General features: G+C 49.0%; 7 protein-coding genes across 7 annotated transcripts; 3 read left to right on the forward strand and 4 right to left on the reverse strand.

The window, feature by feature from the left end:
* Positions 1-905: 905 nt before the first annotated feature.
* SWC5 (swr complex subunit) lies at positions 906-1,936 on the forward strand (the record flags this gene model as incomplete). Its single annotated transcript, XM_044855475.1, has 2 exons — positions 906-1,225; positions 1,279-1,936. 2 exons carry the CDS (start codon positions 906-908, stop codon positions 1,934-1,936), a joined length of 978 nt encoding a protein of 325 aa, XP_044702788.1.
* A 367-nt stretch (positions 1,937-2,303) lies between these two features.
* Positions 2,304-3,208, forward strand: FPOAC1_011090 (uncharacterized protein; the record flags this gene model as incomplete). The annotated part of the gene is made up of 3 exons (XM_044855476.1): positions 2,304-2,675; positions 2,731-3,118; positions 3,183-3,208. 3 exons carry the CDS (start codon positions 2,304-2,306, stop codon positions 3,206-3,208), a joined length of 786 nt encoding a protein of 261 aa, XP_044702789.1.
* Positions 3,209-3,784: 576 nt separating this feature from the next.
* FPOAC1_011091 (uncharacterized protein) lies at positions 3,785-5,980 on the reverse strand (the record flags this gene model as incomplete). The annotated part of the gene is made up of 3 exons (XM_044855477.1): positions 3,785-4,067; positions 4,119-4,202; positions 4,257-5,980. The coding sequence occupies 3 exons, from the start codon at positions 5,978-5,980 to the stop codon at positions 3,785-3,787; spliced, it is 2,091 nt and encodes a 696-aa protein (XP_044702790.1).
* A 7,708-nt stretch (positions 5,981-13,688) lies between these two features.
* Positions 13,689-15,917, reverse strand: FPOAC1_011092 (uncharacterized protein; the record flags this gene model as incomplete). Its single annotated transcript, XM_044855478.1, has 8 exons — positions 13,689-14,489; positions 14,543-14,657; positions 14,706-14,742; positions 14,802-15,223; positions 15,277-15,423; positions 15,485-15,627; positions 15,720-15,808; positions 15,884-15,917. 8 exons carry the CDS (start codon positions 15,915-15,917, stop codon positions 13,689-13,691), a joined length of 1,788 nt encoding a protein of 595 aa, XP_044702791.1.
* Positions 15,918-16,867: 950 nt separating this feature from the next.
* FPOAC1_011093 (uncharacterized protein) lies at positions 16,868-21,409 on the reverse strand (the record flags this gene model as incomplete). The annotated part of the gene is made up of 5 exons (XM_044855479.1): positions 16,868-17,326; positions 17,381-18,111; positions 18,159-21,123; positions 21,181-21,333; positions 21,395-21,409. The coding sequence occupies 5 exons, from the start codon at positions 21,407-21,409 to the stop codon at positions 16,868-16,870; spliced, it is 4,323 nt and encodes a 1,440-aa protein (XP_044702792.1).
* Positions 21,410-23,187: 1,778 nt separating this feature from the next.
* Positions 23,188-24,068, reverse strand: HIS7 (Histidine biosynthesis bifunctional protein hisB; the record flags this gene model as incomplete). Its single annotated transcript, XM_044855480.1, has 3 exons — positions 23,188-23,477; positions 23,528-23,717; positions 23,769-24,068. 3 exons carry the CDS (start codon positions 24,066-24,068, stop codon positions 23,188-23,190), a joined length of 780 nt encoding a protein of 259 aa, XP_044702793.1.
* Positions 24,069-24,811: 743 nt separating this feature from the next.
* Positions 24,812-25,831, forward strand: FPOAC1_011095 (uncharacterized protein; the record flags this gene model as incomplete). The annotated part of the gene is made up of 1 exon (XM_044855481.1): positions 24,812-25,831. One exon carries the CDS (start codon positions 24,812-24,814, stop codon positions 25,829-25,831), a length of 1,020 nt encoding a protein of 339 aa, XP_044702794.1.
* Between the last annotated feature and the right edge of the window lie 729 nt (positions 25,832-26,560).

The raw sequence follows: 26,560 nt of genomic DNA on the forward strand, positions 1-26,560 counted from the left end.
CCCCGGTTCTTTTATTAGCTCACATTGAGGCAGTCGGCACAGATTGAACATGTTTGTATTTTATTGCAAATCTTAGTGGCATTAACTTTAATAGTGAATCAAGAGTTTCGTCATGTCTATTTCCTTGCAGACTTTCACAGATGTAATATCGATGCTATGCCGAGTGGTTTTGCCTCGTCAAGGTTCGTAATGTCTCAAGTGTTTCGTATCGTGAGATATAGTCGTGAACTTGGATGGTCCTTTACACCGCCAGGTGGAGTTCGAAACATACATACATAGATCATCAGACATGTTTCTTACATGGATGTACGTCCTTCTTTTCCATCCATACAGGCAACTCTCTAATAACCTAGGGGTCTTAGGTTTTCGGTCTAAAAGCACAGTAAATTGACGTACGACAGCACACCTCTCTCGGCCGCTTGTATGGCACGAATCACGGCCAGTTTCAACCCATTGAACGGCAACTGTAACTGAGTACATTCTAGAATGTATGAAACGGGTTTAAGTTAAGCCTCTTCTGTTTCAATGTGTCGAGTCAAACACATGATTACTATTGAAAACCTCTTGGTGAAATGCTAATACATATGAGCAGATGAGGCCCCGATAGGCCACTTCAGCTCGCAAATACCACACGGAACTCTTGGATTTCCCCTCTATATAATTGTTACTAAGTGTATTGGTGACATATATTCGTCATTTGTTTACTATATACTTCACGTAAATAGTCTCATGCCCCTACTTGTTCCTGTCAATTGTTGTGATACAGATAACAAATAGCCGATTGGTTGTTCACCTTGGCCCGCTTTCCGATTAGCGACATCCAAACCTTTATCCTCCAGGTTTATAGTTTACGCGACCGGTTCTCTTGTAGGCGCGTACTTTCAACATCTTTTTATGACACAAAAATGTCACCAGATTCGATATTAGATGAAGACGAGCAATATGCATCATCGGAAGACTCCGACTTTGCTCCCGACGATGCACCCAATCAAGTTTCCGATCAATCCGACGACGATAAAGATGAGGGCGACAAACCATCTAGTAAACGGAGTCGCCCCGCGGCTAACGAGGACACTGCTGATGCAGGCTACGATAATTCGGGTGACGAGGCAATCATAAAAAGGGGCGCGAAGCGCCGTAAAAAGACACAGACGAAGGGAGTGGATGAAGATGAAGATGGTGGTGAGGGTGGTTTGGTCAAGACCCGGAGACAGCGCGCCGCAGAGTAAGTTTATATTGTGCGATATGCTCAGCAATTCCATTGACTTGAGACCATAGAAAAGAGGAACGTAAGTATACCACCAACAGTGAGCCGGTCACTATCGACGTGGATGCGCTATGGGCGCAAATGATAGCCAAGACGCCCATTCCCGGGACCAAGGTCGACGAGCCCACCGATATAAATACAAGCATCGCTCCCACAAATAAGAAAGTAGAGTCAGCCGTTCAAACGACGGGCTCAACTGATCCAGGTGATCCCTCAGCGATGATACGCATCAAGCGAACATACAATTTCGCTGGTCGGGTGCACACAGAGGAAAAGCTTGTTGCGCGCGACTCAGCTGAAGCAAAGCTCTACCTCGCCTCGCAGAGCGATACCCCTTCAACAGACAGCCCTGAAAAGCGCGCCACAAGGAAAGCTTTCAGGTCTGCTTTTGAGCCTCAAGTGGACCTCATGCCTCAGCGATCCGACCTGAATCTGGGAATGGCCGCACGAATTAAGGCTGGCAAGGAGGTCCAGGCCAGAAAACTCAATGTCGTGGACAAAAGTCGCATGGATTGGGCTGGCTATGTGGACAAGGAGGGCATCAAGGACGAGTTGGCGCTGGCAGGCAAATCCAAGGATTCTTACATGGCAAGAGAAGACTTCTTGGCCAAGAGTGAAGCACTGAGGGAGGAAGATTCAAGAAGGGCGAGGTTGGCTGGAAAAGCTTAGATTCTTTTTCTTACTGGCGTTAAGGGTATGATACCATGGGTTAAATATTTGATCAATTGACTTGAAACGAAACAAGGTATGTATGGCTATGCCAACTTCACTCAGATGTTCCAATACTATGAAATTTATATCTCAATTGTCCTAAAGTCGATTCCAGTGTCTTGAATACTGGCATAAAAATTGTAAGTAAACCGTCGATGTTACTCAGAGCTTATCTAGTACCTAACAATAAATTCCCATGTAAATCAAATGGTGGGGCAGCCTTGCAGTGAAATGCAAGGCTGAAAAGCATAACAAAAAATTTCCATTCAACATCGTAAACTAGCTTTTCGTCCTAACAACGTTCTACAGACAAAATCTGCCTGCTATGGCTATCCTAGGCAAGCGCAAGGCTGATCCTGAGCCTACAATCTCCGAAGAAGATGCCGCTGCCATCTTCCGCCGACATTTCGAAGCACAGTTCGCACCATTGCCCGATGCGAAGGAACCCAAATCCAGGTCAAAGAAGACAAAACATGACGAAGAGAGCGACGAAAACGACGATGGTGAAGGAGGCGACAGCGGCAGCGAAGGCGGTAGCGACAATGAGGACGACGGTGAATGGGGTGGCCTCTCTGGCGAAGACTCCAGTGAAGAGGAAGAGGAAGAGCAGCCTCCAGTGATACAGGTCGTTGACCATTCCGGAAAACAACCGATAATACCAGCCACAATGTCCAAACGAGAATTAAAGGCTTTCATGGTAATACCAACTTTGATTCGTAACTACGAGATATCATACTAACATACGAAACCAGTCATCACGCCCTCCAGACCAAGCATTCACCAAATCAGAACCCACACCTACAGCCACACCATCCTCACCGAACGACCTCCCCGAAGACGCACCCTCTCTCCTCGCTCAGGATCTTGAACTTCGTCGACTTATCGCAGAATCACACCTACTCGCTCCCACTATTTCGGCTTCTGGCGTAACCGTTGCGCCAAAGGCGTTCGCTGCCGGTCGTACTCGTCAGAAGGCCACAGACATGCGCGTTCAGGCCCTAGGATCCAAAGTATCGATTCACAAACAGGAGAAGATGCCCATGAACATGCGCAAAGGAATCGTGGCTGCAGCAGATGCGCGCGAAGCCAAACGTCGAAGAGAGGCCAAGGAGAACGGCATTATCCTCGAGAGGGAAACTGGTAAAAAGAAAGGACGTCAAGATCGAAGAAGAGACATGGCAGTTGATCGACCCGGGGTCGGTAGACTCAGAGGAGCTGAGTTACGTCTGAGCGATAAAGACATCAAAGGCATAGAGGGAACAAGAGATACTTTTGGCAGAAGAGGAAGGCGATGAGGCCACTGGTTCAGGAATTGTATACATGTCATTAACACAGCTACGCGGCGCATCCTGTCATTTCACCGTCTCATACCACGAAAATATCTAGGTAACATGTAAAATCATACAAATTTTCTTCTAATCACCAAGCTCCGGATCAATTTCGATCACAAGCGTTGGTTTCCACACAGGATATCTAAATACTCTAACAATCATCAAAGAACGGCAACTATTTATATATAGATGCATCCTTTGACACTCCTCGACATAACGCTGTCTTCATGATACTCACAGCCCTTCATCAGAAGCTTGTCCCAGCCATCACAGCATGGGTCTATCAAAGCCATATTTTGGACCACCGATGAGCGCTTCCAACCAAAAAAATAAATGTAGTAAAATATGAACATAGGAAAGCAAGCAGAGTGCACGCAAAAACCGTTGCAGATTGCCACCAAAATTGAAGCCATAAATCCCTCGTAGTCATGATCTGTGTGCAAATAAAATGACAAAGTCGTATATAATTCAACCGTTACATCATGCCGCTAGCGTTGATAGCAGCCGGTTGGCTCATTGTCATGGGCATGCTAAGGGTTTCGAGGCTGTTGAAGGTTTGTGTGGGTGCATTGCTTGAGGGGGGAGTCGAGCCATGAGCGGCAGCATTGAGGGAGCCGGTCACGTATGCACTGTCAGAGTGAGGGGATGCCTCTTCTAACGAGCCGAGATGGTCATCACCGGAGAAATCCTCCTCTTCATCGCCGGACAGGTGTAGTGAACCGTCACCGCCGTCTTCGCGACCATGGGTGCGCTTGTGTCTAGGAGCATTGTTAGTGGAGGTGGATCAAAGGGAAGACAACGCAACGTACTGTGCCAAATTATCGGATCTTGAGAAGGCCTTGCTGCAATGAGGGCAAACATAGGGTCTCTCCTGTGTGTGTGTTCGAACGTGTCTGGTAAACAGATCAGTATTGACAAGTTGAAGTGTCTGGATATGAAATTCTTACCGCTTGAGGTGCTCTAAACGCTTGAAGAGACGGCCACAGGTGGGAATAGGGCAGGAGTGGGACTTCTGGGGATAAGGACCAACTTCCATAACAGTGGCGGAACGAGCCCGTCGGACAGCACCGTTGGAAGCGGGCGCAGATCGTCGCTGCTCGCTCAATGAGCCGTCACCGTTGTATTCTTCACTAGCGAGGTGTGAGAAATCCTGATGGAGACCCATAGAATTGGCAGCGGGACTTCCTTCCACTGTGGACAATGGAGTTCCGTGACGCGACATGTTCTGGTGGTGTTGGCTGTTCATTGACATGCCAGAGGTGCTATAGGACAAACCGGGAGGAGAGTTGTCTGCAGACTCATCACCCTCAGCAACGGGGCCAACGGAAGCGGAGACCGATCGTCGCAGGTCAGAGGGCCGACGAACGTGCGAGTGTGCTGGGTGAGAAGGGGCAGTTGGAGGCGCAATCGCCGACATAGATGGGGGAATGGATGAACGCCGCCTTCTCTGCTTATATGTCGGCGAACCTTCGATGACAGAGTAGACGTTGTTTGTACCGTAAGGACGAGAGAACTGGGGGCCAGCCAGGTTGGATGGAGGAAGCTGAACCATGCCGTTGAGTCCGTTCATGCTAGCCATATGATCTGGGATGGCGGAGTACAGACCGGTCTCCTCGTTGGCGATATACGCAGGTTCAGCAGAGATACCCAACGCCTGTTGTGGAGGTGTAATGGGTTCGAATGAGATTCCTCGGTTGCTGTAGTCCTCGTACTGGGAGGAGACAAATGATGGGGCGGGAGAGTACTCGAGAGCATATGCAGGCATTGACGCGTGACGCTGGTGGCCTGTCGTGATGGGAATACCGTTCTGGTTGTACTGAACACGGGTAAAATCAGGTTCCCTCTTGACGGGGACAGCTTGGTGCATCTGGTGATGTACCGCCATCGTTCCATAAGGTACCATTGCGTCCATCCCCTCCGCCAAAGGGGGCATGGACTGAGGCATCATTGTCGGGGGAGGAGGCATCGAGTCCATCGCTCGCATGACGGGAGACGTGGACTGACTCTGGGAGAAAGCGGATTGCTGGGCGCTGAAGGATGATGAGTTGGCTTGTTGAGCCTTTGTCAGTTGCTCGTAGAGCGACTGAGACGAGTCGTACTGGAAAGACAGTGCTGGCTCACTGACAGCAACAGTGGTGGCTTCCTGGCCCATCTTCTCCCGCTTGAGGTCGCGTTCCAGCGCGTCAAGGAACAGGCGATCATGGGGGACGCTGTACCAGTAAAAGACTTTTTGCTTTTTCTGAGTTCGGATGCAGTTATTCTTGTAAAGGAAGTCGAGGAAAGCGCTCTTCGGCTCCTCCAGGGAAGCATCAGTTCCTGACTTGAGGTTTCGCAGGTCCGAGAAGATACCCTCCTCGAATTTCTTCGAGTTCTTGACAGGTCGGCCGAAAGCCTGGAATCGGAAGGACAGACATCGCACAATGTCTGTGCCTGAGATGTGAAAAAGGTTGTTCCACAGAATACATGAAACATATTCACCTGTGGGCAGAAGGAATCGGCGAATGTACTGGTCAGGCTGCCAGTCAACAGGGGCAGAGATCAGGAAATACTTCAAGTTGTCGACTTGTTGCAGAGCGACTTGAGCATCATGAGGAAGAGCTTGCTGGGCCTCAGTGCTTAGCATGAATGTTTCGGGCTTCTGAGGCGCCATTGCGGAGTGTTGCGAATACATCTTGTGGCGTTGTGAAAGTAATCCGTGACGTGACCGCGGTTGGTCAGTCTATTTGATGGCGCTCGACGGCCGAAGATGGTTGTCGAGGCTAGCCGAAGTGTTTGGATAGTCGCAACCAGAGGTTCTTAATTGAGCAGTTGAAAGCAACTCAGTTTCGTTGAGTGAAATGAAATGATGGTCGAGGCGCAGCCTGAGTCCGAATGAATAAAGACGGTTGGAATGATGCTTATTGACCAAAATTCGAGACCAGCCCGGAATAATGGAATCGCTGCGCGATACGATTCGAGACTCAGCAACCGCGTCAAGCGAGTGCAGCTGAGGCGTGTAGAGTAGCAACCGTCGAGGCGTTGGCGATGGTGGGGGTTCGAAGGCAATAGCAATCGAGCCAGATTAAAGCTATAAGCAAAGAGTACAAAGCAAGAAGCGAAAACAGATCAACAGAGCCGGGGGGCAATGTTCATCAAGCGACTTCGTGGTGGAAACGAAAGAAAGAAGCGGCGCGTTGATGATGAACTTGAGACGTCGGGGGTGAAGACGGCTTCTATTGAAATGGGAAGAGAAACGATTTTGAGAGCGACTCCGGGATGAGACCGGGGAGTGTGGAGCGAGGAGCGAGGGAGGAGGGGGAGGTAGAGAGAGGAGAAGTGAAGGGAAAACAAAACGACGAGAGGAAAGGATTTCAGAAGGGAAATCTGAACGGGTGGGCGAGCGAGGATATACGGGGGTTTAATGAGATGCTGGTGTGGAAAGAGCAAGCGTATCCGTAGGGTCGCGCCGACAGACGGGCAAGAACAAGGTTAGGCAAGGCAAGTGAGTTGAGAGACAAGAGGTGGAAGGAGAACCCCGGCCATGTCATGTCCTTCCCACTCATCCATGAAAAGGAAAAGACAAGGAAGGTAACCTAAGGGCGAGTACCTGGCATGGATGGCAGGCGCAGGCCTGTGGAGATGGGTAGGGTGGGTTCCAATTAGGTTGGGATTGGACTTCTAGAGCACGCGCCAGCTTGAGAAAAGCGAGCGACGGCGTTGCGAGGGCGGGAGAGCAGCCACATACCACGCACGGTGCCTTTAGGAAGGCCTAGTGGGGAGGACTTGCTCGTCGACAACGGGAGTAGCGGGGCTACAGTAACATCGTGCCAATCAAACATGTTCAGTGGAGGCTTGCTGTTTTGCCAGACTTGGGAAGGCACAGTGTGGCTGACTCTTCCTTTCTTTCCCCCGGCTGTCATGCAAACAACACCAGGAAGTCATGGTTCATCATTTGATAGTCCTCTGCTCCATGCCATTATTTGCGATGTTCTATAGATTCTTTCACTTACGTTCTCGTCCCTGAAGTCCCACTTTCATCGTCGCCTTAGAGTGTTTGTTCTATCCTCTTTCCAGGGCTGCAAAGCCCCTATCTGATCAAACAACAGGTCATTCTACTAAGACTAGAGCCTAGAGGACGAAACATCAAGACCATACGGTGCAGTACAGTGCCACACTTTACAGTACCGTCCACTCCAAAGTCAAATCAAGAAAATCTCACACGCTGGCTCTACCTTTATAACCATGAAGCGCACTGAATAGTTCGTCGAAAAGTGGACTTGGCTAGTTATTAGTGTGTCCAAACCAATTTTGCTTTGATATCACCGGTATATCAGTCAGTGCACGGAAGGCGCAGAAGCTCAATTTGAGTGGCTTTTGCTCATCGAACTCTCGCATATGGCCGAGCGTACTCTATAGTCGGTGGGCGTTGACTCTCCATTATAAGATATCACTCAGTTCCCTGTGGGCAGCGATGAGTGAGCGAATTGATATGGATGTTAACAACCAGTGTCTTTGTTACTGGCTGGCTCCCTTGTTTCCTACAGGACTGTTTGTATTACTACAACATCGATAGGTTGGTTCCACGCCCCTGCTTCAAACAATCTACGCTCCCTTCCGCGTCGGACAACATTTACTAAATAGGGTCGAGGCCGAAGAGATCGACAAGGGTCGCGGAAACAAATCCAGAGTTGCATTTGCTGCTAATACGCAACGTGGGTAACGGTCCTCATTCTTGTCTTTGATTACTGTCTCTCAACCATTATCTGAAAGAGATGATGACTTTGAGCATGCATGGAACCTGAAACATAAAATCCAATTTGCTCACAGACTGGCCGCGTCCTGCCGTTTGTCTCAGCCAAACAATTGGTTCTCAAAGAACTCAAGAGTGGCCTGAAAATTCATGAGCCAATCTTCAGACCACCAGCAGAACCCACTACCAACTCCAAGATTCGATCGATAGACCTGTCAAATATGACCAGCAAAGCCAAGGGTTATCTGACTTTACATTTCTCTCAACGGACAGCGTTGCATGTCGAATTCAACTAATTCGGGGCATTTATCACCCATACCACAACACCAGAAGAGTGGGTTTTTCAGAGATTAGCAACTACTGCTAGTCAGAATAGTCCGAGCCAGAAATCGATATTAGCGTCTTCGGCTGACCATCTGTGGTGATTGTTATTGTTCTCTATTATTATGCAACTTTAAAGTCTCGCAAATACCAACAAGACATTGTGGCTTGTGCCAGTGCGAGAGTCGTAATTTCCATCACGATCCCAAGACCCATTCTCGGAGATCACTCTTATACTATGCGCTATAGTTTAGCGGTCAATTGTCATGGATCACTCGAGTCGTGTCTTAATGACTGCGATGTCGAATATCACCAGGCCACCATACATAATGCCGGAGCTGCCTGGTTACGACGCGAGCGGGCAGACTGGAGTGCAGCTCGAATTGAAGCAATAATGGAAAAATTCAGTTTAATCCTTGATCGCCAAAAAGGGGTTGACGAAGATGTTTCCAAGCCATACGGATGCGGGAGTTTAATTACCACCTGGCATAGCACGAAAACAAGCTGAAGCGAAATGGAGGGTCCGTTCGCCCTTCTGATCCCTTCAAACAAACACAGCTGAACAGTTGAGGTTTATTCTTTCCGTCAACAAAGACTGCTGGCTGATCACTGATGGCTGTTGCATGCACGACATGGAACTCATTATTCAAGCTTACCAGAGTAACCAAACTTTATCCATCTAAAGTGGAGAAACAACAATGCACACCATGTACTACCACAAGGTGCTGAGTGCAGTGATCGGAATGTCTTGACTCTCGCCAATTCTTTTGTTGACCAAGAACTCGACCAAGACTTCACCACCTTTTCTCAATATTGGCGGGCTTCATCACTGACTTCAAGCCACTAGTTCGTCGAAATTGGATTCACAGCTTAGAACAGCATCCCAGGGCCGACCAGCGGAGAGATGCGCCCACGACTAGGGCAGCCCGATTAAATAATCGCCCAGACTCTTGAAGATCCCACCACCATAAATTGATTCCCGCTCTAACCTGACCACTTTGCGCCATCTTCTTTTGAGTCTGTCCACGAACCGTGAGCACCGCTCTAGCAACAATACCGGTGGGTTCCGCAGACCATTTCTGCAGGCTAATGCAAAACAAGGATGTTTTTCCAACTAAACAGGGTCACTTGTCCACACATCCCTACCAGGTCTGCGTCAAGGCATCGTTTTCGTCAAGATGAAACGTGCCCGCAGGACTGCATCAAACACCACATCCTCGTCTCAAGACTTATGCACCAATGATGCCAGGCATCTGAAACCGTCACACCCCTTCATGAATGACTTGAATTGTTTGATATTTCAAGAGAGGCTGGATCATTGGGTCACTCTTTTCCATCACCACTGTCGAATCAGTCTTGCGGCTAGTGAGATACGCAGCATCATGGCAAACATTCTATGCGCTGATTGGACCATACTCTGACAGGGTTTTCATGGGTTTCGATTGGTGTTTGGTTTCCGGTTTGCGGTCAATCTCCTTCGGTTGTGGGCCACAACGATTCAAGCCCTTCTCTATTATTCGCACATACTACATATGTACAGTCGGCATGCAAGGCCTTCGTCACCTGGAATCGACCTTCTCGAAAGAGCTTGGCTGGTTCTAGCCTATGGAGGACCCGAGAGCATTACCTGACCGAGATACAGTAAAAATGTATACGCCATTATGTGGCTTCCCTGTCCTTAACTGGATAATATGTACCTGCACCTCATGACCACTCACATATCCATGTGGACAGGAGATGGGGAAGATATCTACTCGCTACTGCATACGAGGCTCGAAGCAAAAGTTTTTGTGTTGCTCCATGGCGGATCCGTCAACTCCTGGATACCGTCAACGTCATTGTAATAATAAGCATTGTTCTCAACATGACTGATCATGAGGAAATGCTTCCATACCCAGTATTGTGAGCTATCTCTAACCGAGCTTCCAATCAGTAGTGGCATTTGCTTCGTTGAGCTCTCATCAATACGAGTTTATGACTGGTCAATACTTAGCTTACTCGGCAGCAATAAGACAATCACTTCACTATCACAAATTTGGTACGCGATGAGGTAGCATTGATTCTTATGCTCTTATGGACTGCGTTACCCCTGGGTAATTTTAAAATTGTCTAGCTGGAGGTGCAACTGCACGTGAGAAGGTTCTCATTCGCGCCGCAGCGGGCCGTAACAAATCTTGAATGGCATGGTCCCAGCTGTCTCTGCAGATTGGATATTATGTTGTTATTATTCTAGGTGACACGAGTCGTTGATACCTTGCTCCAGGCCCATACTAACTCAAACGACGCTGCACACATTGACATTACGACATGTCCCCCTGTCAGATCGCAGCACGAGAAAGGAAAGGGGAAAACATGAGCGTTTAACTTACCAATCTTGCTATCAGGGAGGGACTGGGCCTCATCGCATCTGACCTGGTTCTTGACCACAGTCTTTCGGAAGCACTCACAGGTACAGTACTTACATACAGCCAAGATCTCCACCAAATGGACTGCCACTCAGCTCTCAACGCTTGCGTTTCAAAAGTTGGAGGTGTCCAAATTTAGGTTGAGCATCTCACATCAGCCAATCAATCTTCTGAGGAGCTTCCCTGTCGGCGGCTGGCAAAGACCCGCAAGGGGCCCAGTTTGAGATGCGTCTCGGTTGCTCGATTGGATGTATCAGGATTTCACCCCAACCTCACATTTATGCTTCATCTTGGTTCTGGCGCCTTATGTTGTCGTTACAGACCATAAATAGAAGCAATCAAAAATTCATCCACTCGGTAGTGGTTGTCGATCGGGTTATCACCCGGCGGTGGACCATTCTTAGGGCTTTTGCTCACCGAGGGTTGTCAATTATCAGCCAAACTGAGATATCATTATCCAGGTCAGGTACAGACAGCCAGGCACAACTGACCTTCTCATCAACTGCAGCGCTAGCCGAGTCTCTTTGCCAGGGGTTCAGAAAGGGACCGATTCTGTTTCCTCAACGCCAAGAGTGTAGGCGGAACGGAACCTACAGTATAGTTCCGGAAGGCTGCTTACTTGCTGGGTTCGACAGATATCACGGTCAACAACTAGTTCACCTGCAGTGTTGCTCTGGGAGGCCCGCCTTGTTAATTGGGATTGTCGCTCCGATGCTACAATGACGATATGGATGCTTTCTTTAGCTGTGAGCTGCACTGCACTGACTTTCTACTCAGCTGCCAAAGCGAGAAGTTTCTGCATCTAGCCTTAGATCTGGTGTATTATTTCGACCCGTACACTCTACTGACCTGAAACAGTCCGGACCCCCGGCCAGCGATCAAACCCACGTTCTTGCCCTGCTGTATTGTCACCTTCCTACAGAAGTGTACCTGTCGCGTATGGGAAACAAAGTTGGTGTTCCGTGTTAAACTATTCGCCATCGTCAAGATCTGTGGTCATTAAGCTGGGCAACTTTGGCCTCGGCCCTGGAATAGCCCATCGAGTTGGTCGCCCGAACCCTGCAGCAGGATCCATCAAGAACAGAGCCTTTGTTGTTTGAGACGAGACTTTTGCAATCACATCACACCGCCGAGATCGTAGAATGGTCCCTGCTCTCTGCTTCAGAGACATGAAACACTCGACAACCAGCCACCAGCTCTTCCAGAAGAGTTGGAAGCGAGTGCCTTGCAAAGTTGCCCATCAAACTTGTCACTACATACACACTCCTTTCCGGGGTATCAGGGGTTTGGTTGCGCACTTGTTCCTGCAGATACGACCCTACCTGCTCCGTACGCACAGTCAACCACGATGCTCTCGCTTGAGTCATGGTGTTCGCGGAAGTTGAGCAGTGGGCATTCCTCACTGACGTTCCTTGGCGAAGCCAGCAAGGTCTGAATAGTTTCACCACACTTGCTTGGCATACTATTCTGGTGAACCTGGCCATGTCTGACTTCTAGATATGGCATATCGATCTCTTTTGATGCAACCTCGTTCAAACAGACTGGACATCTCAAACACCTCGCTGCCACTCGAATGTTTGATCGGCAGCTATTTTCGATTCTTACTCGGTCATGATCTAGATCCGAATGTCAGTTTCGAGGCAAAGTGGCTGGCTGGCTGGCGTTTTTCGCAGTGTTACAGGCAGGACAAGGCTGATACATGCCACTGCCATGGAGTATTCAGTCGACTTCTATCTATCATGACGTTTTAGAACGCCACTCTATCATGATTCCACCTCAACGGTCCGCCAGGAAAAGATCACAGTTCAGCTTCCCAGAAAGCTCTTCTCGAACTCAGCATGGGCCCGAGTCTGGACCGTATGCCCCCATCAGGACCCTTTATTATGAAACAGCTCGACGACCAAAGCTTCCTGGAAGAGAAGTCCGGCTACAGTAGCATAAACTCCTTGATGGCGAAGTCCACTGTTCTGCTTCCATCCGACTGGTCATCATGGTAGGTGCATCAAAAGCTGGCTGTATTGAGTTCACCACTGGTGAACCATGCTGAACACCAAGAAATGTTAGCGTCCATTGTCCGAAATCCCCTTCAACCCATTAAGCACTCAGCACGAGAAGGTCTCTGCCACGGCCACAGTGTGCGCTTACTGAAGGTTAGCTCGATGAATTTGTTTCGCAGTTGCTCACTCGCTTGCTATGCCGGCAACCTGGCCACCGCTGACAGACCAGAATATGTTTCCAATGGCGCTTGAACCTCATTAGTACAAACCCCCGAAGTGATTCTTGATGTTTCTATTTTTGAGTTGAGTCTTAACGGGTGGCAGTTGTTTGGTTGGGTAAACATCATGTGTGGTCATCACCGGGAAAGCGCATGTTGAAACAAAAATATGCAGTACATCACACTTCTACTAGGACTTGTCACATAGCTGTAGTTGCGGTCAAAAGCTCAAGTGAAATAGGTTCAGAGATGTGTCAAGTTTTGCAATGGTAGATGGTTGCAATATCGAGATGGTTTTCGAAGTGGGTTTGGTGTAGGGTAGGCCCAGCACATTACGCCTTGGCTAGACTTTTACAACATTGAAGACTTGGTATTAAAGATTTCATCATATAATAATTATATACACGTAAACCTTTAATAATGCTGATGAAATGATTATTTGTGTAGTGACTTAACGTGCAACTGATGTGTGCTCACACTGGATTAGTTGCGAGACAAAACTCAAGTGTGAACAAACAACTTGGCAAGGATCAAATGATGTAAAGAGTCAAACACAAGAACACAACAAAATGGGCTGTCAAAGCGCAATCTTTTAAATACCCTATCTATATACACATATTCGCTACAACCATCCACCCACGTCTCCCAAGTTTCTAACGCCGGGAAGAGGCCGCTACACACGTTCCCAGAGCGAACTGTGACCCTGTCATTAGGACCTCGCTTCCTCCAGCTCAAGCTCAAGCTGTCGGATACGCTCGCTCTGGTCCTGAGAGCCAGTGCTGACCTTGCGCTTGAGCGCTTCAACCTCAGCGGTCAAGAGGCCGATCTGCTTGGTCTGGCCCTCGAGCAGCTGCTTGATCTCGGCGAAGGAAGAGTCGCTAGTGATAGTAGTAGAGGAAGAAGAGGCTACGGGAGCCGAGAATGCGGGAGTAGTAGGAGTCTTGACTGGCGAGGAAGGCTTCGCGACTGCAGGGGTGAAAGAAGAAGTCGTTTGCGATTGAGCAGGAGGCGTGAACTTGGCTGCAGGAACGGCTTGGCGTTGAGCAGGTCGCGAAACCTCCTCGAAGCTTGAAGCATCGTCGTCCTCTTCTTCCTCCTCCTCCTGCTTGTCCTGGTATCTGGAGGCCATGGCGGAAATTGATCCCTTCTGCTCGTTCATGGTAGGAGGGGGAGATCGGAGAGCGGGTGCTGGCTTGAACTCTTCTCTCTTGGGTTCCTCCTTGGGAGCAGGCTTCTCAGCGACGGGGGTGGGGGCAGCAGGAGCCTTGTAGTCGGATGCAACCTCCTTGGGGGCAGTACCGTCGTAGACGCTCTCGAGGTCAATCTTGTTAGGGACTGCAGTCTTGCCATCGAACCACTCCCTAGCAGTGGCGGCAGGCTTAGTTCCAACAGCAGGGGGGAAGATATCAGCCTGGAAGGTCTCGGCACGTCGTGGGACAGTGAACGAGATGGGTTCGATGTAAGAGTCGTTGACGGTCTTGTAGGCCCTCATGACCTCATTCTCATGAGTCTAGATCTGTTAGTAAACGTCACACACACACTTGGGCCTTTGGGAAACCATACGTTAATGCCTCGTCTGGGCATAAAGGCCATACCGCGCTGAGGGTCGGCCGACTTGTACTCGCTGAGGAACTCAAATTTGTCATTCTCGTACTCAAAGTATCGAATGTTACCGTCACTGAGCTAAGTTAGTATTGTCTCAGTGCGGATAGAAGCGAACACTTACCCCTTGCCAGCAAGGTACAGGCAGTTTGAACCATCATCTGCAGAGAGAGTATTAGTCTCGGCGCGACCCGAACATTGTTGAAGAGAATTTACGTACCCCAGAAAGGCATGCAAACACCAGAGATGGAGTCAAGCATGGTGAATCCGCCAATGGGTTCTGTCCTTCCAGGCTCCCAGAGAGCTATTTGTCGTTCGCTCATGCGCGAGAAGCCGGTTGTCGCGAAACGGTTGTGCTCTCCCAACCAGACGGCGCGACTGTTCTTGGCACCACCGTGGCCAGGGCCCTCGTGGACGGGCTTCTCCTGTCGGACATCCCACACACGAATCTTCTTATCTCGCGAGGTGGTGGCGAGCATGCTTCCGCTGGCGTTCCATGTCAAACTCTGGACGATATCATTGTGCTTGAGCGTAAGAGGCGACTGGCCGGTGTTGACATCCCAGAGCTTAATGGTGAAGTCGCCCGAGGCGGAGGCGAGAATGTTTTCGGCCGCGGGGTTGAAGAGAACCTGTCCAACCTTTCTTTTCGGATGTTAGTACCTTTGGGATTACGGTTCGTCTACTATGTAACCAACCTGGGGTGACCAGCGAGCTTGCTCACGGGCGTGACATCGGTAATCTCCTCGGCGTCGGTGAGCAGGGTGAAATCCTTGGGAACCTCCCAAATAAAGACCTTGCCATCGTCGGAGGCAGATGCGATAATGTTGTCGTGGAAAGGGTTCCTTGTGTCTTTGTTAGTAACCTCGACCAGGTACGTCAGGGGCCCAAACAGGGGATGCATACCAGTCGGTATCGAGCACAGCGGCAGTGTGCCCGCGAAACAGCGGGATCTGGTCGGGAGCCTTTCCTCGCTCGTTCAGAGGGATGACAGCGAATGCGCCGCCACCGGAAGCATCCCAATTGACTGAAAGATACTCAGGGTTGACCTATTTGAACCCAACCACCCCCTAAATCAGCGCGCCGACTCTCTAGATTATGGGGTTGATTGCACCACGCGCCGCAATGCAGTACGACGCACCTTGATCAAGTTTGTATCCCAAGCATTGCGACTAATATGGAGGTTGTCGTAGCAGAATTCCTTTCTCGTGGACTTTCCAAAGACGTGGCCTGGTGAGTAACGTCAGCATAATCGATTCGGGTTCTGGCGACCTAGGTAGGCTTTGAGTTTGCGCCGGTACGTACGGTACTTGGACGCCCGTACGAAACGGCCGGCCATGGTGACAGAGGTTAATTAGAAGTAGTTTGTAAAAAGAGACAGTAAATGAAGCGCGAAGGAGGTGGTATAGTAACAAAGCGATCGAGGAAAAGGACGTCAACTTGGCAACGAAGCCGGAGGTTGTAGCTACCAAGGTGAGATGGGACGGGATCAGATGGCACTAATACGGGCTGATCCTATCCTGTAAGGTAGCTCGAGGTATGGGTATGAGCCACTGTAAATTACGCTGCGCCTCATGAGCTCCCCTAGATGCCCCGCTTAGAGGCGCCTACAGGTGGATCGTGTCATTCATTGCTCGCATGAACATACGTGGATACGTGTTGTTTTGGTATCACGTGCGCATGCCTGACAGACTTTATTGTTTCATTCATACGGTATGTTAGTAGGTACATTGATTGATGTGGGTGTTCCCCAAAGTCTGATAGCTTGATTCACGCAGCCTCGCCATGAAAGATAGGGCTTCTAGAGTACTAAGGTACTCTAGGTACATATCAACGTTGGTTGCTTCAAGTTCTACGTAAACGGCAATACGATGGGTATCGTACCGAGAGCACTTTAGTACTGACACTCAACATTAGCATTTTGACAATTCATTATAAGCTGATGCTATAAACAGAAAACACCTAACGCGCAAGCGCCGATGAAGCCCCCAAATTCAAAGTAAACAAATATAAAATAACCATTTCCATGCGACGCCTTGCAAGTGCACAAACGGCCAATGCTCCCAATTTTGTCAGCCAAGGGTACAACACCTCGCCCAACTCCAGTCATATTACAACGTCAACATGATATCCCATCAACCATATAAACAAATACCAGAGGACTTGCAAACAGAGACATCTATCGTTAATATCCTGCTGGTCCCGAACGCCAGGTCCAGGTAGTCATCATATGGCGCCCGGCGCCCAGCACCTTGTCTCATCTTTGTCTTTGCCAACCGACACCGTGTCTTAGAGGAACATACTCTTAGGTCTTGAGTTCACTCGGCGACCTGATGCACGGCGACGTAGTTGCTCTTCTCGTCTAAGGACCAGCTGACACCACTTGGCTTTTGAGCGCTGATTTGAAGATTCCTCCTCTGGGCTGTCACGTCCGACAACCTCGGTGAGGACCTTCATCCAGCCTTCCTTGTCTGCAGCTGTGTCTGCGTAAAAGTCGATAAGCTCACCATTGTTGAATCGGATGCGGAATCCTTCCTCAACAAACATGTAGCCTTCCTCATCTTCCGCAAACGCTGAGCGACGACGGCGGCCACCCCTGCCGGTAGTCTCCTTCTCCGTCAAGGCCCGACGATCATCGATCAACCGCTTGGCATTGGCTAGGTTGATAGTGGCTCGAGGCTGGCGAGTTGCCTCATGGTAAGCTGTGAGCTTAGTACCAACAAGCTTAAAGTATCGGCGACGCCAGTACTGCATCAATGTTAGCTCAAGATTGAATGAAGGGCTTGGCGATAGAAAACTTACAGGGCAATCACCACCTTGCTGGCTCAGATGTCCTTCCCAGTTGCGGGACATTCTCTCCTCTGCAGCCTTGAGCTCGCGGATGCACGAGTTCATACTCTTGGGCATGTCCTCGTCCGTGGCGTTCTTGGGGCGAGGGACAAACAGGAGCTGAAGTTCCAGCTTGCCCACCTTGTATGGTGCACGGCGGACAACGTTCGTGTTGCCGCGCTTGCTCTTGACGCTGGACGCAAAACCAGCCTCTTCAGTTGCCCATTCGTTGAAGCAAGCAACTTCAGCAAGATAAGGCCGGCCGAAACATCGACTCTCGTGCTCTCGAAGGCAAACATAAGCACGACCGAAGCTGCCGTCCTCGGCAGCCAGAGGAGAAAGAAGCTCGTATGCTGTTGGAGGGACGTTGCGCTGCTTAGCTTGAGCATCCTTCTGTAGCTGAACAGCTCGTTCTTCTTCTTCTCGCTGGCGAAGCTCGAGTTCCTTGCGCTTCTTGGGCGACGCAAACACTCTGCTGAAGGTTGACGTCTTGTGCTTGTGAACCTTGGCGGCGGGTGGTGGCGGTCTTGCACGCTCAATGGGTTTCTCAAGCTTGACGTTGAGCGTGAGTTGGAACTCGAGATCATTAGGAACAACAAGTTCGAATTCCTGGCCAATAGGTGCGTTGCGTGCCAGCTCCAGCCAGGCTGTTGTCACGCAGTGGACGCCGTTGTCAAGTGTGAGGCTGAACCAAGTACGCTCATCTGCTTCTGTTAGATAAATATTCCAATGGTTAGAAAGTTAGACTCACTCTTTGGTAGAGGTAGGTCAAGGTCCTTGACACCCATGACCTTGACGAAAAGACGACCTCTCTCTCCGCTCTCAGGCGTAGCCATCTCGAGAGACAGGTCCTCCTCGACAGCAGCCTGGTTAACAGCCGTTGCGTTGCTCTCTTGCCCAGGCAAAGGAGGAACAGGGCCAATACTGCCACCAACACGTTTTCGGACGCTTCGCTGGCGGGGCTTTCCGTTCCAAGGCTCGACAATGCACGACATCGGCCTGTCCTCCTTGACGGGAGAGTTCCCAACTGACCTTGTCACACGGAATTCTTCCATGTCCTTGTCACTCGCGGTGACAACCTTTGTATTTTGTCGCATAAGATAACCGCGCTGGCGACGAAATGTTACGTTAGCATCGAGTTCTTCATTCTTGTGTTGTTGACTTTTGGTTGTAGACACTTGTCTGCTTGGGCTGGAATTGTATGTTGGAGGTTGGGTAAGGAAGGGGTCGTTGTAAGCCACCTTTTGTGCCTCAATGACTCGCTCAAAGTCTTGATCGAGGCTGAGACCTAGGTCGAGATCCAAAGTCAAACTGCGGTTCTTAAAGCTAGGATGTCTGTTGATGAATTCTTCGCCGGTAACTAAAAGTCCGGTGTTGTCCCTAGAAAGTCGCTTGGTATGCTTGTCAGGAATTGGTGGGACGTTAGGAACCTCCATGCTGACTTGTCGGCGGGCTTCTCTCATAGCATGGAGGTCGGAAGGGGTGTTGGAGAGACGAGTCTTGAGCTTTGAACCAGTCGCCTTGATCGTAGCAGTTCGCTCAGGGATGGCGGGTAGTTCAGGCTCCTCAATAGCAGGAACTGGGTGATGGATGACTGAGTCTGGCGTGCTTGGACAATCGTCGTCATACTCGTCTTCGGGATCACCCCAGCCAGTGCCATCGTATTCAGGTTTGGATAGAGGTTGCTCAGGAGTGAATGGTCGCTGAAGGAAGGCCTGGGCATCGGTCATCTTGGGCGCCTCAGGCTGTGGCTCCTTGTCTTCTTTGACAGGCTCGTCGTCGACCTCGGCCTTCTGTGGCTCAGGAAGCATGTAAGACTCAAAGTCTCGCGAGAACGACGCGTCCTTGTCATTGGGAGCGATATCAAGAAGCGAAGACATGCTTTGACTTTGTGTGGGAGTAGCAGTTGTAGGCGTTGCCACCTCCTCTTGAATCTCCTCGGGTTCTGGGACTTGCTCTTGAAGTTTGGCTTCGACCTCCTCGAGCTTGATTTCCTGTGGTGTTGGCTCTTGCGAAGAATAGTGGCTCTCGCTATCATCGTCTACCGGCAACTCCAGCCTTGACTCGTCCTCATCGAAATCGATATCGGAGTCCTCATAGAACTCAATCTCGCTATCGGGGATTCTCCTGATGATGACACTGCCTTCCTGCTCCTCATCGTCATCCTCCGTTTCGTCATCCTCAGAGAGAAGAGAGTCTTCAGTGGAAGGGATAGGGACATCAGGGTCGTCAGGGATCTGTCTCTCAGGGCTTCGGCTGGGGCTTCGCGAGGCAGGAGGAGAAGTGAAGATGCAGTCCTTGTCTTGGTCGGCAGAGTTGCTGTTTCCATTGACCTTTCGCATGATTGAGTCACGCGAGATGCGAGGGGGAAGTTGGTAGTCTTCAAGTGCCGACATCTCGCCGACCATGTCGTCTTGTTCCTCAAGAGCGTCATTGAAGCTCATCATAGACTCCTCAGGTTCCGAGATGGGGCTGCTCAGTCGCTCACGGCCATTACCCCTACGAAGGCGACGCTCACGCTGCTGTTCAGCCGCAGTCTTGCCATCGCTATCATCAGACAGCATCATGAGCCTGAGTCGTTCCTCGAGCGACATCTTGGCGTTGCCAATGCTCTGAATGTCCAGCTTGCTCGCGGGTGAGGCGGCAGGAGGAGAGGGCAGGTTCCTCTGGTTCCCAAGCATTCTCTCTGCAGTAGCCGAGAGGCTAGGAGAGGCGGGTGAGGATGGTCCTGAGTTGTTACGGGAGTGACTCAAGAAGCCAGGAAGAGGCGGTAGAGGTCGGTGCTCACCGCTAGAAGCAGTGGAATCAGAGCGTACATGCAGGGGACGACCGCCATTCAATGAAGCGCGGGGTGTTTCGGGCATAGGGCTGCCATCGAACTCGCGCGGGGCAGTGCGTGTTGTCATCGGGCTGTCCCCTCTCCAGTCGTCTGGGCCGACGACAGGTGTCTTGTCTGTGTCTTCGAGAGAAGCATCAAAGCTGTCGCCCTCGAGATCAGCATGTCCAGGATCGTAGAGAACGTCACTGTCCTCCTCGTCATACTCCAACGACTCATAGCTTCCCTCACGAGAGTTGGTCCCGATAGATGAAAGGTCGGGAGTTGCCATTTCATATTCGTTGACCTGCGGAGGTGCAGCATCAAAAGTCACACTCTTTGCATGACGCCGACCCATAGGGTGATCGTCATCCTCCTCGGGGGAACCAAAAGTCCAGGTGCCAGTTTCCATATCAAAACTGTTCTTGAACCGGGAATGGGATAGGGACGACTTTGTAGGTGACACTTGATCCCGGCTTGGTGTGAGGGGACGATTTGGTGAACCTCCGGATTGAGAGGTTGTAGATCTGGTTGGGCTAATGGTGGGAATCGTCATTGCGCTCTCACTTCGGCCATGCCCAAAGTTGGGGCGGTCAGTGGTTGATGAGCGGAAAGAAGCAGTCGATCCATGGAAGGAATTTGCTTGAACCTTAGCAAGCGGTCTTTCGATCTGAGGAAGTCGTGTAGGATCATATTCTTGTTTTTGCTCGAGTGCTAGAATGTTGCTGTTTTTTACGCGGGATGCTTTTTGAAGGCGCTCGATGGAAGAGCGGCGGTGTGACGATGGGGATCCAGGTCCAAAGATGTTTTCTGTGTTGCGATTCTGCCAGAAAAGGCGTGGAGAGGTAACTTCTGAAGGGGAAGATTGGAAGGGTGACGAATCGGGGTTTCCTGGAGATTTCTGCATACTGGGTCAACACGAAACGTCGAAGCGGTAGATGGTGGTTAGCAGACGTACCTTGGGAGAACCATTCGATTGTCTGTGCCAGCTGGGCGAGTTTCTTCTCATCTCTGTCGGTGAGAGTTCCGACAGCGGACGAGGAATTCCGCTCGCCATTGTGGAAGGAGATTTGCCTGGAGTGTTGGTCTTGTTTATTCGCAAGGGATGCACCTGAGCATCAGTCAGAGACATTTTGTCTGGGAGATGGGACGAGCAGGGCGGGTCTACATACCGATTCAGTAGCCATGGATGCTACAATGGTGATGGGTAAAACAGTCGTCGTAAATTTGGGTGAACGACTATCAACGCATTGGTATGCGAGTCAGGTATAACACGATGAAATGAAGCCGAGGAATGTCGCGGTGAAGGCGAGAATGAATGCAAGCTAGAAATGCGACCAACGTCTGTTGCTGCTGATGGATGGAAGGAAAAATGAAGACACGCCTGAACAGAACAGCTCTATCAAAGGCTCGACCAACAGCACAACACAACTTAACTTACACACGGTGATGCTGTTAGTTTATGTTATGAAAGTCGCAGGTTGACTATGCTTTGTGACTATGGCGAGTTGATGTGTTTAAGGAAGCACACCAGGTAGATTGAGGAGCGAATGTGATTGGACCATGAGAAAACAAACATGGAAAGCGTTGCCGGGGATACGGTCGGGTACCCAGCCCAGTTCAGTACCTTAGTAGGTTCAGTTGCGAGCTAAAGCCGGACGTTTTGGAGGGCGCTAATTACTTGTTACAATGCCCGCAGGCTTACCCCGCCCCTGCTGGAGCAGCTCCCCTCCAAGGACGGTCCAGAACCAGCAGCAGCTCCAAGCCAGCATCCCTTCACAGCGTTGCAGCAGCTCAGTCGCCATGGCAGCAAGGCAGCCAGCCGCATAGCAAAAGCAAATAATTGGTTGTTGATTCTGGCATGATCCTTGAAATATTCTTCAATTCTGAGACGCAATGTTTACTATGCGATTGTCTGTCAAGACTTGTTGTTTTCTTTACCATGTTATTGCCCTGACTCCTCATGACGTTTTTTTTTCTGCCATCTTTACAGTAGGTTTCGTTTCACCCCTAGCAATGGAGAATGGGGAAAGCCATCCATCTGGCTCGGTTAATACCTACCTAGGTCCCTATAAGCTTATATGTCCCGTAGCATGCAAGTTACTGCACGTCGGGCATCTGTCAGTTATGGAGTTGAGTTTTATTAGTCTACATAGGTAGTAACCCAAGTTAAAGAGATCTTCAACTATGGGATTTTAATTTTTCTCGATGCAACTTTTCTTTTCCGTCTCGAAGATCCCCCACCAACTCTCAAAAGTCTCCGCTAAGCTACCTACTGTACCTAGAGGATTCTCGATTCTCTTGCCCATCCATTATTTAACTATGGATGTCTTGCATCTCGATCTTCCCGTGCACCAGACGAGGCTACTCTTGCACTAACTGACGAGATTATCCACCCTGGTTATCTCTGTGCTTTTTTGTCATGGATGTTTGTTTGTTTCCCAGCCCGAACGAACATGGTTGTTTACAATTCACCTCGCTCTCTGTCTGTTTTCCCTCTCGCTCTGACCCTGTCTGCATCTCCCCACGGCCCCATTATGCGCCTCTGTGCCTATTGCTTGGCACCAGATCACTACGTACATCTTGATTTCGATCAATAGGTAGTTAGGTACTATTTTTCTTAGTGGACCTGCATTGACAACGCTTGATCAAATATGACGAAATCGCCGTCAACTTGGTCGCCGCAAATGTAAACATCACCAGATCTATATCAGCTCGCCTAAGTAGTTTACAAGAATTAACTTTTTTTACTGCCGTCTTGAGTTAGCAACTTATCGTTAGCTCACCCGAAGACATGAGAAATTTCAATCTCATATACAATATCATGCTACATATTATTACCTCATCCAAACATATCAGGGTAACGGCATGATACGAGACACATGTTGTGTTCATACAGCTAGCTGCATGCGACAAACCAACATCAACAACACATTCAACTGGTTGGTAAAGGATTTTAGTTTCTTTAAATGTCTTGCTTCTTGTTCCAAGCGACGCAATCGTCAAACTTGACACCCGAACCACCAAAACAATCCAATGCACTTCCAATAGTGAGATCCACCTTGCCGTTGCTGAGTCTCTTGACATTTTCCAAGTCCTCAAGATGTCTGCCACCCCCTGCATACGTGACCGGGATAGAACACCACTGGGCAAGTCGTTCCACGAGCTTCTCGTCAACACCCTTTTGCAGACCCTCGTTATCTGCCGCATGAATCAAGAATTCGGAGCAGTAGGGTTCCAATAATTTGATAGACTCTGCGCCTTGTGAGTCATCCATTTGCTTACATATGTTACTCTCTACTCACCTTGGTTCACTTCCATGTCTGTGATTGTCTGCCATTTGTTCATAGCAACAAACCAAGAGTCCTCTTCACGACGACGACAACTCAGGTCAATGACAAGCTTGTTTTTATCACCACCCAGAGCCTCCAGAACTGCGTCGAGCCTTTCCTGGCTGAACCGACCCTCCGGAAATAGGTACGAGGTAATAATAACCTGGTAAATAATTAGAAAGAATGTCTGTGCGAGATGCTTCCGACGTGGTACCTTTTCCGCTCCCGCATCCATCCATTCTTTTGCGTTCTTATCGTTGATGCCGCCTCCGACCTGAAGACCCCCGGGCCATGCTTGGAGAGCCTCTTTAGCAGGTCCGTCGTTACCGGGACCTAGCATAATGACATGTGCACCGTGAAGTTCATTATCCCGATAAAGCTGAGCGAAATGGGCAGGGGGGTGTTGAGAGACATAGTTGGTTTGCAGAGTCGCTGAAGTACTGTCAAGAGTACCTCCAACGATCTGCTTGACCTGACCGGCGTGGAGGTCAATGCAGGGACGGAATCGTGTCATAGTGAATGAATTGAGTTTGGTTTGTTAATCTGAAGATCAACTGCGTAGGTAGATAGATACCGGCCAACGTCCCACCAGAAAATCGCAAAGGTGGGGTATCGTTGAGAGCATTTAAACGACGGGTATATAGGTACTCAAAGAGAATATATTTTGAAAACTGTAGTACTTCAAGTTTTACAAATTGAATTAAGGTCGAGGCTTTGTAGATAACATATGAATTTATTTGCGAGGGAAATGGCCTTTTCACTTTGTTTCAAATTTGGTTGACACAATTGAATGAGACAACTATTGCTATTCACCCACTTGTAGTCCGATACAAAGACCTCAGATTATCTCTGGGTCGTAAGTTTATTCACCGAAAGAAATTTGATAATCTTGGAGCATAGTAACATATGCTATGGTTATGTGACGACAAAAATAAATCTTCACAAAGCTCAGATGAAGTTACTCCCGATCGTTGGACGTATTCATCAAGGCTTCCAAATCGAATACATGCAGCGAACGAATGACCAGATAATTGCTCATCAATTGAGTATTTCAGCATCACTTTTACTGTATTCGAAATCTATGACGGCGTTTACTGCGCATTCTCTTAGTAGGTAGAGCGAATAGGAAATTGGTTGCTTCTTACAAGACATACGCCAGACCAACGTCATCCAGACATTACCATGAATTATTTCAGTAACAGCTAGAAACCGTCAAGATAACTCAAACATACATTTATCTAATATAACAGAAACAATATGTCTGATAAAGGAGTCATCAATCTGACATTGTCCAAGAGACAACCTCTGCTCAAAGACAAGCCCGTTGCTGGCGATGATCAATCACTCCTTTCAAAGGCGACCAAATCCCATCCCACAGGCAGCAGAGGCGACGAGAACGCGAATATCTACTTCATCGGAACAGCTACCACTGTGATCGAATGGCAAGGCTTTCGTCTTCTCACAGACCCAAACTTTCTCCATGCTGGCGATCATGTTCATCTTGGTCCGGGTGTCACTGCTCAACGACAGACTAACCCGGCGGTTGACTTGCATGAGTTGCCTTCACTAGACGGCATTCTTCTCTCACATTATCATGAAGATCACTTCGACCGACTCGTCGAAGATTCCCTCAATAGGGACTTTCTCATTGTCACTACTCCCCATGCACATAAATGCCTGACAGCTAAAGAACTCCCCTTCACTAATGTCAAGGCACTCGACTTTTTCGACCATGTCAAACTCAAGTCGGATAACACTGATACTGACAAACAAACTCCTGTCATCAAAGTCACTGGCATGCCGGGCAAACATGTTCCTCCTGGCCCGCTGGCCGCAATGAACGACCTCATCGGTGCAGTTCCGCCTACCAACGGCTGGATGCTCGAGCTAGGCTCCCACAACGACGGAGATGAGAGGTTACAAACTGGTTATCGTATCTACATTTCTGGAGATACCCTACTCGTGGATGAACTCAAAGATATTCCAAAGTGGCTTCAAAATGAGCGTATCGACTTGATGCTAATTCACTTGGGAGGGACCACTATCCCTGGGCCGTCTGCACCTCTGCTCATGGTAACCATGGATGCGAAACAAGGTGTTGAGATGATCAAAATGATGAATCCAGACGTTACAATTCCCATTCATTACGATGACTATGATGTTTTTATGTCGCCACGAAAGGATTTTGAGAAGGCTGTCAAGGAGGCTGGGTTGGAAGACAGAGTTGTACTTCTGGATAGAGGGGACAAGTATCAATTCTCTGTACGGAAGGATTAGGAGTCTTCTAACACCGTATAATGAACTCGAGGATTTCACAAGAGCTAAACAACAGGAGGGTTCTAGGAGAAAGATATAGCTAGCTTAAAATCAGAAGCACATCAATAACAGACATTTTTTTACATCCCTTTACCACACTTATAGAATCTATGAGGTTCCAATAAAATACTTGGGAACAATGTTTTGAAATATTTGAAGATATTGATTTGTTGAGATTCTGTTAAGTCTCATTTCTTATAATAGAGACATAGCGTCAGTCCCATTATCTGGCAACCACCTTGTCTACAAGCACCAGACTGACATTACCTGTCTTTTTCTTAAACAACTATATTTTTAAAGCATTTACTATAAAAACCCGTAGTAAAATACTCAGCTATAATTTTCTTTTAATGTTATAATCACTTTATAGTATAAACTATCACAATCAGTTATCACAGACCTACACTCACGATCACAACTCCCCTTATATCCAATCCATAGGTTCTTATTCCTGAATTGTGACTAAACTATAACAAACAGGATCATAGTGATAATGCTAGCGCGTGTGCATAAGAAATAAAATGCAAATTGTGTTAACTGGGCAATGAATTTGACATGCAACGATTGTCACAATGATGGCGATTTCAACTACAAGCAATAACTGGCGCGTAAGTAATGAAGTGTTTGGCGTAGCAGATATAGCATATACATTGCTCAGATTCAGATGTAAGCATTCATTCTTACATCCAG

This window comes from Fusarium poae, chromosome 4 (genome assembly GCF_019609905.1).
Source record: "Fusarium poae strain DAOMC 252244 chromosome 4, whole genome shotgun sequence".
Classification (NCBI taxonomy): domain Eukaryota; kingdom Fungi; phylum Ascomycota; class Sordariomycetes; order Hypocreales; family Nectriaceae; genus Fusarium; species Fusarium poae.